At 39.0% G+C, this 17993-nt stretch overlaps 1 protein-coding gene and 1 long non-coding RNA gene across 2 annotated transcripts in view; both read left to right on the forward strand.

The window, feature by feature from the left end:
- Nucleotides 1-17993, forward strand: part of MSH3 (mutS homolog 3) — a 127301-nt gene that overhangs the window by 31269 nt on the left and 78039 nt on the right. Inside the window, exon 9 of the mRNA XM_014550665.1 lies at nt 14483-14595. Within this exon, the coding sequence (XP_014406151.1) occupies nt 14483-14595 (113 nt within the window). The remainder of the gene's footprint in view (nt 1-14482; nt 14596-17993) is intronic.
- On the forward strand, nt 8198-10848 carry LOC106728310. The gene is made up of 3 exons (XR_001364592.1): nt 8198-8275; nt 8567-8623; nt 10789-10848. It is a non-coding gene; the product is annotated as an uncharacterized LOC106728310 (long non-coding RNA).

Genomic DNA, 17993 nt, shown 5'->3' on the forward strand with positions numbered 1-17993 from the left:
ATGCGCGCCTGCACGTGGTATTTTGTGGAAGAGCCACATTCAAGGGGCCAAAGAGCCGCATGTGGCTCCCGAGCCGCAGTTTGCCGACCACTGGTCTAAGGGGTGGTAGCCAGGGAAGTAAACAATTACAATGAAAGTGCCAATTAGTAAGGTCTTATGGAGGAGTAACTGGTGCCTGGAGGAGTTGGGCAAGGCAGATGGAGGTGTGAGAGAGTGTGATTTTCTTAGGGGGTAGAAACTAGTTTGGCTGGCTGCTCTGCCAGAGTGAGCATGGTAGCCTGAGGCAGGACAGATGTGGAGTTTGGGGAGAAAGGTAATGTAAAGTGAAAGTGAAGGAGAATCCAAGGTAAAACAGCAGAGAGAAAGCAATATTAAGGAAGGTTTGGATAAAAAGCTTCCTGTGAAAAAACTGAGAAGGGATGCCTGATGACAGAAGCTATATCTAGTGATTTTTGTGTCCCCAGCACCTATCATAGTAGCTAGCATATAATAGGTACTTAAAAATGCTTGCCCTAACCGGTTTGGCTCAGTGGATAGAGCGTCGCCCTGTGGACTGAAAGGTCCCAGGTTCGATTCCGGTCAAGGGCATGTACCTTGGTTGCGGGCACATCCCCAGTAGGAGGTGTGAAGGAGGCAGCTGATCGATGTTTCTCTTTCTCTCATTGATGTTTCTAACTCTCTATCCCTCTCCCTTCCTCTCTGTAAAAAATCAATAAAATATATTAAAAAAATGCTTGATGAATGAATGATTACACAGTGACTTTTGGAATAAGGAGAATAATGAGTATTTCCTATTTGTTTTCCTTATAAAAAATGATCTGGTTTTATAAACACAGAGATTGTGGTAGTGGCTAGAAATTCATACATATAACATATATGATGATAAATGTATATTTAAATGGTATGGGTGTATCCAACTCATTTACATCTTTTGGGAAGACCATATTAATTCCCTAATATTTTTTCCTTATTGTTTTTATTCTTCAAAAATTAAGGAAAAATAATGCCACTTTAAATTAGTTTGTTTAGACATCCTAACATTTCCATGGACATTCCCTTGTAGTAAACATTAATGAAATGTACATGGTTAGGCTATCCTGGACGAGGAATTAGATAACTATTAGAGATTAATATTGATGGTCACAAGGTCCCAGCCTCATCTCTGGCACTTGAAAACTTTTCTAGTATAGTGCTCATTAGGAAATATTTTTTTCTTCTTTCTATTCTGTCTTTCTCATCTTCCTTATTCCTTGTTTCTAGAGTAGAAGATATAAATTGACTGCTGTGCCATTCTATTTCATTATGCTTATTGCATAATAAATTCACTTTGCTATTCAGAAAACTTAGAATTTAAAAATTGATTGTAGTAGTAGAGATGGTAGTGCATTAAGTAGTAGAGATAAATCTCATACATAGTAGGAAAATGTCTCTAGGAAAACATTTAAAGAGAAAGTAATCGTAATAATAAAGAAATCTATTTTGTGTTGATTTCCTTTTAAAAAGTATACTAATTCCTCCTATGGTGGAAATGTCATTGTATTTTTTAGTAGTGTTTTTTGGTACTGATAGTTTTATATATCTAGTTAGCACTTTTAATGAGTGTGCTTAACTCATATATAGGAAAATTCAGATTTAAAAATATGATAAATTAATAGGGATAGTTACTCTTCAGAAGTGTTTGCTACAGGGCTTATCTAAACAAGGAACCTCCTTGGCATGTTATTGAGTGTAACTCCACAGGAAAAGCTCTACTTGAAAAGCATAAATGGGGTGTACATGTAATAGGTTTATTGATAGTAGTGGAATAGGAAGAACCAGCATTTGAGGAGTCTGGAGGAATGATCTGACTGATTATGACAGAGAACTCTCAAGGCAAGGCCAGGCAGCTTGAACAGAAAGTTGGGAAGCGGATGTGTGAGATGTGCAGCTTACCCTGGGTTTTCCAGGTGGGCCTAATTAATCATAAGAGTCTTTTAAATGTGGAAGAGGAGGAGGAAGAAGAGTTCAGAATGGTGCAGTGTTTGACCCACCAACACTGGCTTTGAAGGTGGAGGAAGAAGCCATGAGCCAAGGAGCGTAGCCTGCCTCTAGAAACCAGGAACGGCAGGGAACCATTCTCCCCTAGAGCCTCCGGAAAGGAACGCACTCCTGCTGACACCTCGAGGTTAGCCTGGTGAGACCAGTGTTGGAATTCTGAGTCACAGAACTGTAAGATAATAAATGTGTGTTGTTAAGCCACTAAGTTTGTAGTAATTGGTTAGAGTAGCAAAGACAGAGTAATACCCTAGCAATGTGTGTGGGTATTGGGTAATGATGTAAAATGTTTTTGGTAAGGGGGATTGTGGCTTTAGAGAACTTTTTGTTAATGAGGAGCTGTTTCCTGGAGTTAGGTCAGACCACTGCCTCTCCTCCTTGGATGCCCAGTTTTTTCTGCCTCTTGTTTCACACCAGTTGAAAGTTGACAGGTGTTTAATACTGTTCAAGTAGACATTACTTTCTTGGCAAATAAGAATGTAAATACTTGTTGTGGTTCTGACTGAAATATTGGGGATTTTTAAGTACTTGATAAAATGATTACTGCCCCTTTTAAGTCTGAGCAATTTCTAGTTGCTAAGTCAGGGTATCGTTTATGTATGAATTACCTTATAGGTAAGTATACTTTACAGTCTTTTATGTAACTCTTAACTATCAACCCCCACATATCACAAAGTTTACTTGTGGGTGATTAAATTGAGTAAGACAAGAGGTTGCCCACCCATACAGAATAAAATCCTATTTCTTCTACTTGCCAGAGAACACTGAGAACAGCCTGGCCTGCAGGTTGATTGTCATATTCTGCCTCCATCCCACCTACTTATTGCTACAAAGAGACACAGAGCTTAGCCTCTCACCACATTCACATTCTGTCATTTTCCTGGGGCTGCCGAGAAAAGGGCTCCCTTAGGTTTCTAGTAGTTCTAAGGCTCTGTGCTTCTAGGAGAGAAGCTTCCATCTTGCTTCCTGTTTGCATATTTCCTTCCATTTTATCTTTTCTTCTGTGCTAACGATGTGTAGATTTTACTTCAGGGACCTGTGTGTTTTGTTCACTCCTGCCATTATGTTACATACTGAAATACTACTTTTGTCAAAGTGCTGATAGATTACAATGCTCTGCAAACACATAGATATAAAGAATGATCTTTTAAAACTACGATTTCAAGTTAAATATTGGCTCTGTGTAGAAAACAGTGCTGAAATTCAGTAGTTCCCTGGGGCTATGGTAATGTGAGGTGTTCATTGGATGTCTTTCTTCTAACCTCAGGAGTGGAAAACTTACTGCCTGTCTCCAGGTGTGTAACGAGTGCAGCTTCATCTTCCAGAGTTCTCTCTGTGGCTCAGGGTGTCTAGATAAATTTTCTGCTTTTGTTCTTAGAGGTTCTAGGCCAGAAGTGGGCAACCCCGGGCACGCGTGCCAAACATGGCACGCCAGTAACTTTTGCTGGCATGCGAAACCCTCTCTTATAATCAATCTTCCATTTGCAATTTTTTTCTTAATATCGACTTTTTTATTTTTCAGATAAATTCAGTGTAGGTGCATCTTAGATAAATAAATAATTTTACATAACATGTATACATGAAAAAATAAATGTATTTTTCATCATCACATACTGTGTTTTTGTCGCTCGAATGAATTTTATTATTTCTTCAAGGTTCTTCACATACGTACACCTTAAGAGATATCAAGTAGGCGTAACATGTTCTCAAAAAATTAGGGTTGGCACGCAGAAGAACTTTGAATCAGAGATTTTGCTGGTTTTGGCACGCACTCACAAAAAGGTTGCCCACCCCTGTTCTAGGCCATGCTGATTGCCGTTAAGCGATTACAGGTGCTTTTTGCCTGATAAGCTGTTCTTACCATATAAAAATCAGAATTTAGACACAAGATAAGGAAGTGGTGATTTTGTTTTACAGTGATTTTTTACTTAGACACTTCTAGGTATTGTCAATTCTGATTTAATTTGATGTGTTTAAAGAACAAGTTATTAAAAACATTTAAAATAACCCATTTTATAAAAATTTGATTTGCAAACCCAGTCATTGTGTAAGGTAACATACCTGAGGCCAGAAGTATGGCACACTTTCTCCCACCCAGTCTCTTGCCCCTCACTCCTGGCTCTAGCTACACCAGATCAGTTGCCATGTGCTGTAGAGATGCCATGCATGATAGGAGAGGCACAGAACAGTGGTCTGAGCACAGAGTCTGGGGCCAGACAGCCTGTGTAGAATCCCAGCTTCCTCGCTTAATAGCTGTGGATCTTAACTTCTCTGTGGCTCAGTTTACTTATTCAAAAAGATGTTTATAATAACAGAACTGTCTCAGGGAGTTATAGTGAGGCTTAAATTAGTTAATACATGTAATAGGCTTAGAACAGTGCTTGGAACATATTAAGTGCTCAGTAAATGTTAGGTCTTAGTGTTTATTCATCATTTCTTTCCCCATCATTCTTAACCTATTTTTACATGTGCAGTGTGCCTTTCCCACATCTGAATGTTAAAATATTGTATATCTCAACAATCACTACTTTTGTGAAGCTGCCCTGCCAGTTTTAGTTGTGGCTCTAACCTTGGCTGTACGTTGGGATCACCTGTGGATAGCGAGTACTGATGCCTGCATTTTAGTTCTGTGCTAGAGCTGGCTTGTAGTGGCTTGTGAGGATGAAATTTTCTTTCAGGTTGCTAAAGCCTTGGTAGTTTAAAGTCAGCCACGATCAGAATGTTTACACTCTTAAATGGTTAGACACTACCTCAGCATACTAATCCTCCTGGTATTCTAGTGATTTGTTATAAGCTTCTCCAAATAGCTATTAAACCTTTTAGTATACAGTGCATTAGTTTGCTGGGACTGCAGTAACAAAGTACCATAGATGGGGTGGCTTAACAAACACATACTTGTTGTTTCACTGTTCTGGAGACTAAAATCCAAAATTAAGATGTCAGCAGAATTGGTTCCTTTTAAGGGCTGTGGGGAAAGGCTCTAGTCCAGGCCTCTCTCCTTGACTCATAGATAGCCATCATCTTCCTATATCTCTTCATGCCATCTTCTGTGTGTGTGCCCATGTGTCCAGATTTTATCTTTTTTATAAGGACTCTAGTCATATTGGACTAAGACTCACCCCAATCACCCACTTTAACTTGATTACCATTGTAAAGGCTCTATCTCCAAATATGGTCACATTCTAATGGACTGGAGGTTAGGAGTTCCACTTATGAATTTTAGGAGGATATAATTCAACCCATTTCAATACAATTCAGTTTCTTTCTTTCTTTTTTTCCATTTGTCCCTCCACTACTTGAACAGTGAAGATTTGTTGACTTGAATTAAGAAGGAAATACCAGTTAGCTGGATAGGAGAAATTATTATTTTTTGTTATTCGTGTATTAATTTTTATTCATTGTACTTATGAATTCCAGATATTCAATTTGTTGATTTTATTTTTTTGAAGGAGCTCTTTTTTGGGATAATATTAAAGTTAGTATTTATAGAGAAAAACATTAGAAAGAGTAGTTCTTTTAGGTTGTCTGAGGCAGGCATGAGTTTGTTAATGAACTCAAAACGCATATGATCTGAGTGTAATGGTTTTGATTTTGTGTTGTCAAGAAAATGCTTTTAATCATGCATGAGAAAGATGTTTCAGATGCATTTCTATTGATCTGAGAATATTTTAATGCCGATTGTCCTCTTTATGTACATAAGTCTTTGGCATTCTCAAAAGAATGGTTTCTTTTGTTTTTTTCTCAAAGACAAATATAATGTTTGGTAATTTGTGGTTGTGCAATAGAAAAATTTTCATCTACAGGAAGCATAAATTATTTTTAAAAATTTACCTTATGTTAGGATGATTGTATCATATATATAAAATGACATTTAAACTATGATCATCTCAAAGCATGTAAATATGGAATGTACTTTTTGAAGTTAAATATTTTTCTTCAAATGAAGTACTTCTCTGCACTATTTTTTTTTTTTGCTAATAAAATACTGGAATAAAATCTTACTCCCCTAAATGTGTTTGGAATACTCATTTGCATAGGAATTTGTTAGTCTAATTGTTCAGATTTCTTTTTAATAGAAAAATTTCAGCTATAAATTATATGGCAAATACTAAAAGCTTTGTTTTTCATTAACTTAAGTATGATTTTCAGTATGCAATAAAATTTACACATTTTCTGTGGGTGAGTCAGTTAATTTTAACAAACATACATCCATATAACCATCTCCCCTAATTATGAAGAACATTTCCATCTTCCAAGAAAGTTCCCTGTACCTCTTTGCAGTCATTTTAGCCTCCCCTCCATCGCCTACTTCAAGCAAATACTGATCTGATTTCTCACTATAGGATATTTTAGACTCTTTTAGATTGCACATGCATTGACTCATTACAGTATGTACCCTTTGGTGGTGTCCAGCTCTTTCAGCATAGTGCCTGTGAGGTTCACCCGCGTTGTTGAGTATATCAGTAGTTTGTTCCTTTCTGTTGTTCAGTAGAATCACATTGTATGAGTATACCAAAATTTGTTCTTCCCTCCACTTGCTGAACATTGGGGTTTTGGCTATTTCCAGTAACGGTGCTAAGAGCATTTGTGTACTAGGCTTTTTATGGACATATGTTTTTATTTTGGGTAAATAGGAGTGGGTTTCTGAGCTGAATAGGTAAGTAAGTATATATTTAACTGTAAGAATGGGCCAAACTAGGTTTTTCCAAAGCAGTGCTTCAATTATATACTCCCACCAGCAGGATAGGAGAGTTGTAGTTGCTCCACATCTTTGCTAATTTTTAGTATTATTGCCAGTCTTTTAAATTTTAGCCATTATAGTGAGTGTGAAGTGGTGTCTTGTTTTGGTTTTAACTTGCTTTTTTTTTTGATAACCAGTGATGTTTCATGTGCTTATTGGTTATTCCTATATCTTCTTTTGCCCATTTAAAAAAATTGGGTTGCTTGTGTGGTAATTGAGCTGTAAGAATTCTTCCTAGATTCTGAATAAAAATCCACTGTCAGATATATGTATTGTGAATTTTTCTTCCACTCTGTGGCTTGACTTTTTAATATTCTTGATGACCTTTGGAAGGACAGAAGGCTTTAATTTTGATGGAAGTCAAATTTATCAATTTCTTCTTTTATGGTTAGTGCTTTTTGTGTCTTAATACATCTCTGCCTGATTCAAGGTCATGAAGATTTTTTCTTATGTTTTCTTCTAGAAATTTTATAGTTTTAGCTTTTACTTTTAACCCTGATAAATATTTTGATTTAATTTGGGGGCCTAGTGTGAGAGTAGGGTTGAAGTTCATTTTTCTCCTTAGTATATAGTATTAGCCTTTCTATTTCTTTGTTTTCTCATCTTTGAAGACTGCTAGTTAAGTAACCTTTGAGTATCTCCTTGAGAAATGAAAATGCTTTGTGTCTATTTAAAGTCATTTCAGGCATGAGAAGTAGGTAATGTAGGATTTTGGGGAGGAGCTGTGGCTTCTGAAATCACTCATTAGATTTTCCCCAACTTCATCCTTTGTTACTCTGGAGTGAAAAAGGTGCTGTTGGAGACATTGGTAGCTACTGAGAATATTCATTATTGCTGACATATTGTTTATTTGTGCTCATCCCACCCAGTTACTTTTATTCTGAAGCTTTCCCCCCCTTTTCCCTTTTTCTTTGAACACATGACTACTCTTATTTCTCATGCTACCGTAGCAGTAATAATAATAATAACAACAACAACAGCAATAGCTAACACTATGTATTAGGCACTATTCTAAGGACTTTATATTTATTGACTGTTTAATCTTCTACTATTCTTTTGATACAGATTTTATATATTAGGAAACTGAGGCAGAAAGATGTTGAGCTCCGGATTATACAGCTAGTAAACGGCAGAACTGGGATTTGATCCAGACTTCCTGGCTCTCAAGCATATGCTCTTAACCACTACATCATACGATCTCTCAGGAAAAACACACAGGAAAGTAGCCATTCCCTTCACCTCTGCTTGTGGATTTCGAAAGGAGTAATGTTTTATAGCATAGTTGACATTTTGGCTGATATGTCATGAAATTTTCATTCCTTCATAATGCGTATTATAGTTTGTGTTTCTATCTCTGGCAGTAAAGTTTCTGACAAAAAGCATGTGTGCTTAAAACAGAGTTGCTTTATTTCTAAAGATCTTGCTTTGCAAACCGCAGTCCCATGTGTCCAGCAGAAAGCACAGGCTGTGGTCATCCTTCTGGGAAAGCGTCTTCGGGAGGTGAGTCTTGGCCCACTTGTTAAATGAGAATGTGCACACTGGGCTGGGGGACGGTATGTGCAGATGGGTGGTAAAAAGACCCAGGACTGTGATGGGCGGAAACATTAAGAAAGGGTGAAGGTTTTAAAATATTGTTGCAAGGGACTTCATCCTCAGAGAAGATTCCCAGGATCAGGGAAGTCGAGCTGGGAGGTCATGCCTGCAGGCTGACATGAGTGGCCTCTTTAGGTCCTTGGGCTTTCTGCTGCCCTTTCCTCCCCTTCACATTTTCTTTTCCCTTTGGCTTCCCAGGTTTGAGTGCTCTTGGATTTCCTGACCTCATTGCAGATAGAAGTATTTTTCTGTCAGGTTTGTAAGACAGGTTAGAAATGTTTTTGATGGAGCTCTACTTTAAAAAGGTCACAACCACTGGAGGAAAAAAAAAAAGTAAACCCAAAAGTTTAGAAAAAGCTAGAGAAAGGTTTAGAAAGACACGAATTTACCTAGTACAGAGTTTTAAAAAAATTCTTTATTGTTTAAAGTATTACATAAGTCTCCTTTATCCCCCATTGACCTTTCCCAGGCCGCCCCCACCCCCCAGCACATGCCCTCATCCCCTACTGTCTGTGTGCATTGGTTATGCTCATATGCATGCATACCAGTCCTTTGGTTGATCTCTTATCCCCTCACCTCCCGCCTTCTCTCATAGGTTGGACAGTCTGTTCGATGCTTCTATGACTCTGGTTCTATTTTTGTTCATCAGTTTATGTTGTTCTTTATATTCTACAAATGAATGAGGTCATGTGATATTCATCTTTCTCTGACTGACTTATTTCGCTTAGCATAATGCTCTCCAGTTCCATCCATGCTGTTGCAAATGGTAAGAATTTCTTCTTTTCTATAGCAGCGTAGTATTCCATTGTGTAGATGTAGTACAGAATTTTTATATCAAGATAATACCTCCCATCTCTTTTAGTCTTTTAAACAACGCAACCATCATGCATGCCTGCTTACTTCCTGGGCCTTAGGCCTCTGAGGCCTCATGGAGTTCACACAGTGAGTGAGGAAATTATCAGTCTTCACTCTTGCTCCCCAAAAGGCCTGTCCTCCAGGGGTAGGTCCTGCTGTGTTTCTTTACCTCAGCTCTTTTTAATCCTGCAGGGGCCTGGTCCTACTTTTGCTTTTAATTCCTCATCCCCAGCGGTAGCTTGGCTAAGGCCCCTTCAGTCTGCTTGATGGAGAGGGTTGAGAGAGGATTCCTCCTGGTCTCCAGAATCTCTGTCCGATAGTCTACCTGCCTGTTGGTTTGGTCTGAAGCAGATTCTTTAGCTGGAATCAGACTTTGGGTTTTCCTCATCCTGGTTCACTGTTGGCCACGTGGACTTCAGAGAGATTGCCATGTTTCTAAGAAGCTGTCTGTGTGATTAGATTATATCCACTTTTTTCTTTGGACATCAAAAGGCGCGCCCCCCCCCCTTTTTTCTTTATTGTTTAAAGTGTTACATATGTCTCATTTTTTCCCCCGATAAAGACCCCTTTTAAAAAAAAAGTTCTTTCTAGTGAGTATTCATTGAATATTTTAAAGGTAAAAATGAACATATTGGCTCAGGTAAGAGAAAAGCTCGAGGGTAGGCTAGAATCAGGTGTGGTTGGATTTAGGGGTCCTTGTTTGTCTCACCTCCTTGGATTCATCTTCCTCTCACGTTCCACAAGGTGGCAGGGTGGCGCCAATCACTCGGTCCCAGGACTTGTAGCCTTCCCCATTCAAGTACTGGAAAGTGGATGAAGGGCTCCTGGGAGCTCCTGCATAAGTCCTGTAATGCGTTCTTTCCTTCTCTTTCTCTTGTTGTTCTTCATGAAAATTTTTAATTTTTGAATAAGTAGTATATTCCAGTGGTTCAGAAATCTAAAAGTATTTTCAAAGGACATGGGGGTGAAAGTTTTTCATCCTTATGTGCCCTTTTTATCATGAAATACCTCTCTTTGTCTTGCTTAATGCTTTTTGTCCTGAATTCTATGTTGCCTGATAATAAAGTCTTGTCCCATGATTTCTTTTTATGTATTTGCATTTGCTTAGTATATCTATCTGGGCATTTTTTTTTCCAGCTATTATTTTATTTTTAACCTTTCAGAATTTGTTTTAAGTTGTGCTCCTCTTTGTAGCATAGAGATTTTATTTATTTTTCCTTTGTAATCCAATCTGAGATTAATTTTCTTTTAATAGGTAAGGTTAGGAAATTTACTTTTGTCAGTATGGCAGATATATTTGATGTTAGCTGGTCCATATGGTTTTTGTGCCTTTTTTAAAAAAGTTTCATTATGTGGTCTATGGGGTTTTTCTGATATTTTTGTTCTAGTGGTTGTCTTTATAATTACAGTTTCAAATAAAGCCCTTAGTCTTCTAAGAAAGTGATGCTAGTTCCCTACTATAAGCAGTGATAAAATTAATTTCATACTAATTCTGAAATAGAGATACTGTAACTATGTTACATAGTTTCTTTTATTCAATCTCGACCTCTGTTGTATTCTCAAAGGAGCGATTCATCATTCAGCCGGGAAGCTTGGAACTCAATCTGTATTATTATTATTATCAGTAAGTACGCTGTCAGAAGAGGCCTTGTGAGTTTTCCTAGAGTAGATTGTCAGCCCTTAACAAGGCTCTTTTTGTCTATGAAAATTATTGTTTCCAAAGTTAGCATAGATCATAAAATTGGTTAGCTGCCATTTATTTGGTCTCAGTTGAATGTTAGTTCAAAATCTTTGTAGGTGGTCTGTTATTCAACACCAGAGAGTCACCGTGTTGACATTGAAAGATATTATTGGGTCTGAAGTCCCCAACCCTCTTTTCAGTCTGGGCTCCACACTTGTTGAGAGTTTTATCACCATTTAATTTTTCAAAAACAGTATGTTTGGCAACAGAGGCATGCCACATGTGAAAAGAATTTTTAAAAATTACAAATCTTTGTTTAAAACAGTCCAGCTTGGTATACCTCATGTAATGACTGAGACTCATGTCCTGATGTTAGTCCTCCCATCCAGCACAGAAGGAGAGTCGCCACCATGGCCCAGGGAGGGGCAGACAGCCTCGGCAGAGGGTGGAAAATGGAAGGTGTTTTCATAATATTTTAGACCCAGGTCAATTTATATTACCATAGTTGATTAAAAAATTTTTTTTTCTAATCCTCACCCTAGGATATAATTTTATTGATATTAGAGGGGGAGGAAGGGGGGAGAGAGAGACAAACATCTATGTGAGAGAGAAACATTGATTGGTGGCCTCCAGTATGTGTCCTGACTGGGGATTGAGCCCTCAACATAGGTATGTGCCCTGACTGGGAATTGAATCTGCAACTCTTTGGTGTACAGGACGATGCTCCAACCAACTGAGCCATCCGGCCAGGGCCATAGTTGACTTTTTTACTTCTTTTGGTGAAAGATATTTATTGCCTTCTCTAATAGAGCAGCTGAAACATAGACTACCATTGGAGAAGATTTACATTTTTTACTTTGTATTCTGTCCTAGGTTGGCTGCCAGTATTGTTTGTGTAAACTAGTGTTTTCAGTATGTAATTTGCCCATGAATCACTTTTGCAAACCCTGTTAAAAATGAAAACCCTCTTTCCCCCTAGCTTCCTGCTGAGTTCAGATTGAACACATTTGAAGTGTGGAATCTGCTGTTTCTGTGTGTTAGACGTGATTCAGATGTCGGTATTCCAAAGACTAACTACAGTTTGGGGAAATCAAGACTGACAGTTCTATGTTTAATGTAGAAACTTATTAAAGTCTAGTTTGATAAAATTCTGATTGGATGTTACTCATTATGTATATAAGTGTTTCAACTTTCTTCAATTTAAGAAATACAGGAAAACACAGATATGAAATTTAAAAATATATTTTTATTTATTTCAAGAGAGGAAGGGAGAGGGAGAGAGAAATAGGAACATCAATGTTTAGAGAGAATCATTGATTGGCTGCCTCCTGCACACCCCCCACTGGGGCATGCCCTGACTGGGAATCAAACTGTGACCTCCTGGTTCATAGGTCGACACTCAACCAGTGAGCCACAACAGCTGGGCCAGATATGAGATTTTTAACTCCAACCGGTTTGTGGAAAAATTTTTGCATGAGAACGTTTAATATACAGATTGCAGAACAATGAATTTATCACTTTTGTAATACTTCCATGAAAGCCTCAAAGATAATGGACAAGTCCATTTTTATCGATTTAATGGGTTTCTAAATCCTTATTTGCTTATCATACAAAATGTTAATTAGGACAGTAATTGAGTTACCAGCTGCCTTCGTGTTCACTCTAGGAACTTGTACAAAAACATTGTGGAGCTCATGTAAGGTCACTCATTGCTTTTTGAGTCACTAAATAATAATTTTGCTGTCAAAATCCAGGTATTAAGGGAGTCTATAGCAAAAATTGATAAGAGACTTGCAATAGTTAGTCTGACACTCCCTCTCCAGTAGATAAAGGTGGAAAAATCCTTCTTCAGCACCACAGATGGGAGAAAATCTTCCTCTTAGATTTCTTCCTGAATCCACTATGCCTGTCTAGTCTTGTAATAGAACAGAAAGAGCCTTTGGAGCCAGGTATGCTGGCACAGATTTCCTGGGAAAAAATTAAAAACTAAGAAATCAAGTTTATAACTTTATTTGAGCAACATGGAACAACATGACAAGGATATTGTATCCCAGGAAACCACGAGTCATTCAGCATCAGAAAATATGAATAATATGTTAAGAAATTAAGTGAGAGAGACCACATGATCATTTTAACACATATAGATAGAACATTAGGTAAGATTCAACAATCCTTTATACTAAGATTTTAGTTTTTACTCTAACTGGGAATTTTACCAAACCTTAGACTAAGTCATTTATCTCCAAACCTACAGCAAACATTATACTTAGGAGTTGAAACTTTTCCCCATTAGTGTCAGTAAGAAGACAAAGGATGCCTGTTAGCATTACTTTTGTTCAACACAGCCCTGGACTTCTTAGCCAATAGTGTAATGAGGTAGGAAAAAGAAATGAAGAATCTATATATATAAAATCCTAATATGCAAATAGACAGAATGGCAGAACAACTGGACAACCTGTCGCTATGACGTGCACTGATCACCAGGGGGTGCGCACAGAACATGGCAGGCGTCGGCAGCAGGTGGCAGAGCGCAGAACATGGCGGGCATTGGCCATGGTGGGATGGTGGAGCAGCTGCGCCAGACCAAGGCAGGGCTCCGGTCACTGTCATTGGGGCCAGCCTCTGGTGGTTACTGAAAATTCTTTGTTCCTGTGCGCCATGGTCCTGCCCAGTGCTTGCACCTGCTGCTGGCATCGGCCCCACTTGCACCCGCTGCCAGTGCTGGTGCCAGCCCTGATCACTTGGCGCCGTCAGTGGGTGCCGGTCCCAATTGCCCCTTAGGGCTTCTCCACCTCCCCCTGCTCCTGAGGGGCGATCGGGGCCAGCAGCCGCCTCTTGCACCTGCTGCTGGTGACGGCCCTGCTCGCACCCACTGCCAGTGCCGTCCCCACTTGCACCTGCTGTGGGTGCAAATGGGGCTGGCACTGTCAGCACGTGGGAGTGGCAGTGGCAGGAGCGGGGCTGCCAGCAGACAGGGGATGGCGGGGGGCGGAGGGGCACAGCAGGAGGGGCCGGGCAGGGGCGCAGAGGATGGGCCAAGATTCGCCCCTGTGCCCATGCAGCTTTGCAGCCCACAGTTCCTTTCAAGGTGCACGAATTCATGCATTGGGCCCCTAGTTGATATTATAAAGGAGAGACAAACAGTTTTATATTTTTACAGGTAATATTAATGCATACAAAGACAATACAAAAATCAATTAGCGTTTAGCATAGTTACTACATAAAAAATTGATAGGCTCATGTATGCTAATGATAACACTGTAGTAAATAGAATTGAAGAAAAGGTCCCCTTTTGTATTTATTAAAGTAATTGACCTTAATTTCAGTGAGTTCTTGATAAAAAAATATATAAAGTACTCATGGTGTGCTAGGTGATATACCAGTAGTAAAAGTAATAATTACATTTTATGAAATGGAACTTTTTAACTGGGAAACTTTAGATCTTTTCTTTTCTTTTTTTTAATTTGGGAGAGAATAAGGAATGGGTCTTTATTTTTTTTTAGTCAGGCCAAGGCCTAAATACACACAGTTCAAGATTATGGAAAGTTATCTTTGAAATTTTCATTTTTTTCTTTCAGGGTGCGGGATGACAGAATTCGAGTAGAAAGGATGGATAACATGTATTTTGAATACAGCCATGCTTCCCAGGTGTTTACAGAGTTTTGTGTAAAAGATATAGTTGACATCAAAGGTAAAGATTATATACATGTTAGCCATATGTCCTCAAATTTAACTGAGTTGAGGTTTGGGTAAAGGTTCAAGTTTGACTTTCAATGTAATGAAAACTAAGTAGTTACCAATACATAATTGGAAGAAGTAGAGGGAAGATTTTATTGTTCTTACACTCATCAAAAACACTACTATAGTTCTTCTTTTGTAGTTATGACCATTTAGTAATTTAATGTTTTTGACATATTCATTGGAGTGTAAGGAGTTACTTAGTGACCAGCTTTCCTTCTTGTTCCTCTTAAAAGATGGCCCATTATTTTTCTTGTAGTTTTATAGAATGTTTGGATAAATCTCTTGATGAAGGGTAGCATTTCAAAAGGTTGATTACTGTAATTTAAATACCAGAACATTAATGACAAGGTCCGAATATGTTAGGTTACCATTATTTGTCTAATTCACATTAATGACAGGGTCTGAATATGTTAGTTTACCATTATTTGTCTAATTCACATTTCCTCAGCCGGATATCAGTGCTTGCTTTGGTCTGGACCCCTCATTCCTGTCAGTGCAGCTTAGTTAAGGTCCTTTTTTATCTCTTATCACAGGCTGCACAGCTTTCTCCATTAGCCCATAGATTGATCAGCCTCCCCCAGCTCCCTCCCAGGTATCAATGTCTTGTGAGCATTTCTCTCCCCATCCCTTTAAGCTCATGGTGACTTGGCCAAATTGAATTGAATGTCTGCGAGTGTAACCCATTTATGACAACCGTCTGCGATATCACCAAGAGATCATCATCTTATGCTCAACTAAAGACAAGACTAAGTCACAAGACTACCATAAGCCATCTTGGCATCAGATCACCTAGAAGGATATAGGACAGAACACCTGGCTTGTGGGCAAGGCACATGTTCTCCCCTTGGTGGGAGTATTCCTCAGTGGTCTCTGTAGCAGTTCACAGAGCCATTGGTGCTTACATTTCCCCTTGCTGCTAGTGACAGCTCAGCTGAAAGGAAAGGAGACTCTTAATAGGTGGGTGCAGGGTCTGCCTGGTTCAGATGCCCCATGTCCTGCAGGAACCCAATTCCCTTGCTGGAATTTGTACAATGGACATACCAAGTTCAAAGAGTCAGTGTACTCTCAGGGAAGGCCAATTTTCTGGAATTAGGTATTCATAATTCCTCCTAGTCCAGGTGCAGTTTACTGATTTCAGGTCATTTTCACCATATGCAGTGCTACTTCATAACACACTGGCATTTCATCTTTATCCGGTTTCCTGGGAAACAGAGCTAGAAAGTTAAAAGAAGATGAAATTCTCAGAAGGGGAAAGGGCTTTAACTCTTTATTTACACCTTATTTTTATACAAAGCTATAGTTGAAATTAATAAGATATTATATATTACTGATTTATGGAAGATATGTTGTAATATTTTTATTATTTCTAAAAGTAATAAATGCCTATTTAAGAAAAGTCAAAATATATTTGTGTTTAAAGAAAAAAGTAGCCCTAACCGGTTTGGCTCAGTGGATAGAGCGTCGGCCTGCGGACTGAAGGGTCCCAGGTTCGATTCCGGTCAAGGGCATGTACCTTGGTTGTGGGCACATCCCCAGTAGGGGGTGTGCAGGAGGCAGCTGATCGATGTTTCTCTCTCTCTATCCCTCTTCCTTCCTCTCTGTAAAAAAATCAATAAAATATATTAAAAAAATAAAATAAAATAAAGAAAAAAGTAAAAGTCCCTTCTCAAATCCTTATGAATCTTATCTATAAATCCTCATATATATACATAAACATCTATCTATCTATCTATCTATCTATCTATCTATCTATATATAAAAGCCTAAGCGACTGTTACGACTGGTCGACCGAATGATTGGTCAACTGGTCACTATGATGCGCACTGACCACCAGGGGGCAGATGCTCAATGCAGGAGCTGCCCCTTGGTGGTCAGTGCGCTCCCACAGCCAACCTCCTGTGGCCAGCCAACCTTTACAGTCCCTCCCCCTGGCTGGCCAACCTCCCACAGTCCCTATCCCTAGCCGGCCGGCCGGCCCCCATCAGCCCTAATCTGGACTGGGCGAGACTGCCCCGATTAGCCCCATCACTGGCCAGGCCAAGGAACCCCACCCGTGCACAAATTTGTGCACCGGGCCTCGAGTACATACATAATTGTGTATATTTGTTTAATTAACTTGAACTTATTCTTTCATCTGATTTTTATTGAATGCCTATTATGTGAGGCATAGTGCATTCAGTAAGGAATAAAATAGACAAAAATCCCCACCCTTTGGAGCTTACATTCTAATGGGGGTGGGGGGATGTACAATAAAATAAGTTAGTGCATTTGAAGAAAGTAAGTGCTATGAAGAAAGTAAGGCAGGGAAGGGGGTGAACCTTTTTGTTCTTTGTTATTTTTCAGTTAAGATGACATTTGATAGTATATTAGTTTCATGTGTATAGCACAATGGTTGGACACCATATATAGTTATTACAATTTTACTGACTGTATTCCTTAAGCTGTATGTTACATCCCCGTGACTGTTTTGTATACTTCTGCCAATCTATACTTCTTCGTCCCCGAGGGTGAACTTTTACACAGGGTGGTGAAGGAAGGCTTCACTGAGGACATGGCCCTTGAACAAAGTTGTTAACAAAGATTGGAGGAGTTAAGGGAGAAAGCCATATGGACATGTGAAGGAACAGAGTTGCGTATCTTAAGTGCCTGGTATGTTTAAGGAATAGCAGGGAGCCTGGGTGTTGGAACAAAGTACTAAGGGGAGGCATGTTAAGAGGGGAGCGCAGAGTTAAAGAGGAGATGGGAGGCAAGGTGTGTAGGACCTTACAGACTTAAGGACTTGAAGTTTTTCACACAGTGAGTTGAGGGATGTTGGAGGACTTTTAAGTAAAGTAGTCTGATGATTTGAGGTACATTTTAAAAAGGGTTCTTTTGGCTGTGTTCTGTTAAGAATATCCTATAGGGCACAGAGAGGAGCTGAGAGGCCGGATGGACAGCTGTTGTAGTATTCCTGCTGAGAGATGAGAATGGCCATTCAACTGTTTTTCCTCTCACTTGGCAATATGTTATGGATAGTTTTTTTTTTTTATATCAGTACAGGTAGCAGTGAGTCATTCCTATTAGTAGGTGTGTAATAATCTAGACTTACCACAATTTATTTAACTGTTACTCTAGTGGCATTCGGTTAGGTTGTCTCTAGTTTTTTACTATTACAAAAGATTTTCCAACTCACTTCCTTGTTTCCACATCTTTGACATGCATTTTGGAGTATTACTGAGTCAAAGGAGATGAGCATTTTACATTTTGAAAAAGTTGCTCTATTGCTTTACAAAAAGGCTTGTTCCACCATCAGACAATGCCCTTTTCCCATGCCCTGGGTATTTGTAATCATCTGCATTTTTCCAGAGG

The sequence above is a fragment of the Myotis brandtii genome, unplaced genomic scaffold, assembly GCF_000412655.1.
Source record: "Myotis brandtii unplaced genomic scaffold, ASM41265v1 scaffold115, whole genome shotgun sequence".
Lineage (NCBI taxonomy): Eukaryota > Metazoa > Chordata > Mammalia > Chiroptera > Vespertilionidae > Myotis > Myotis brandtii.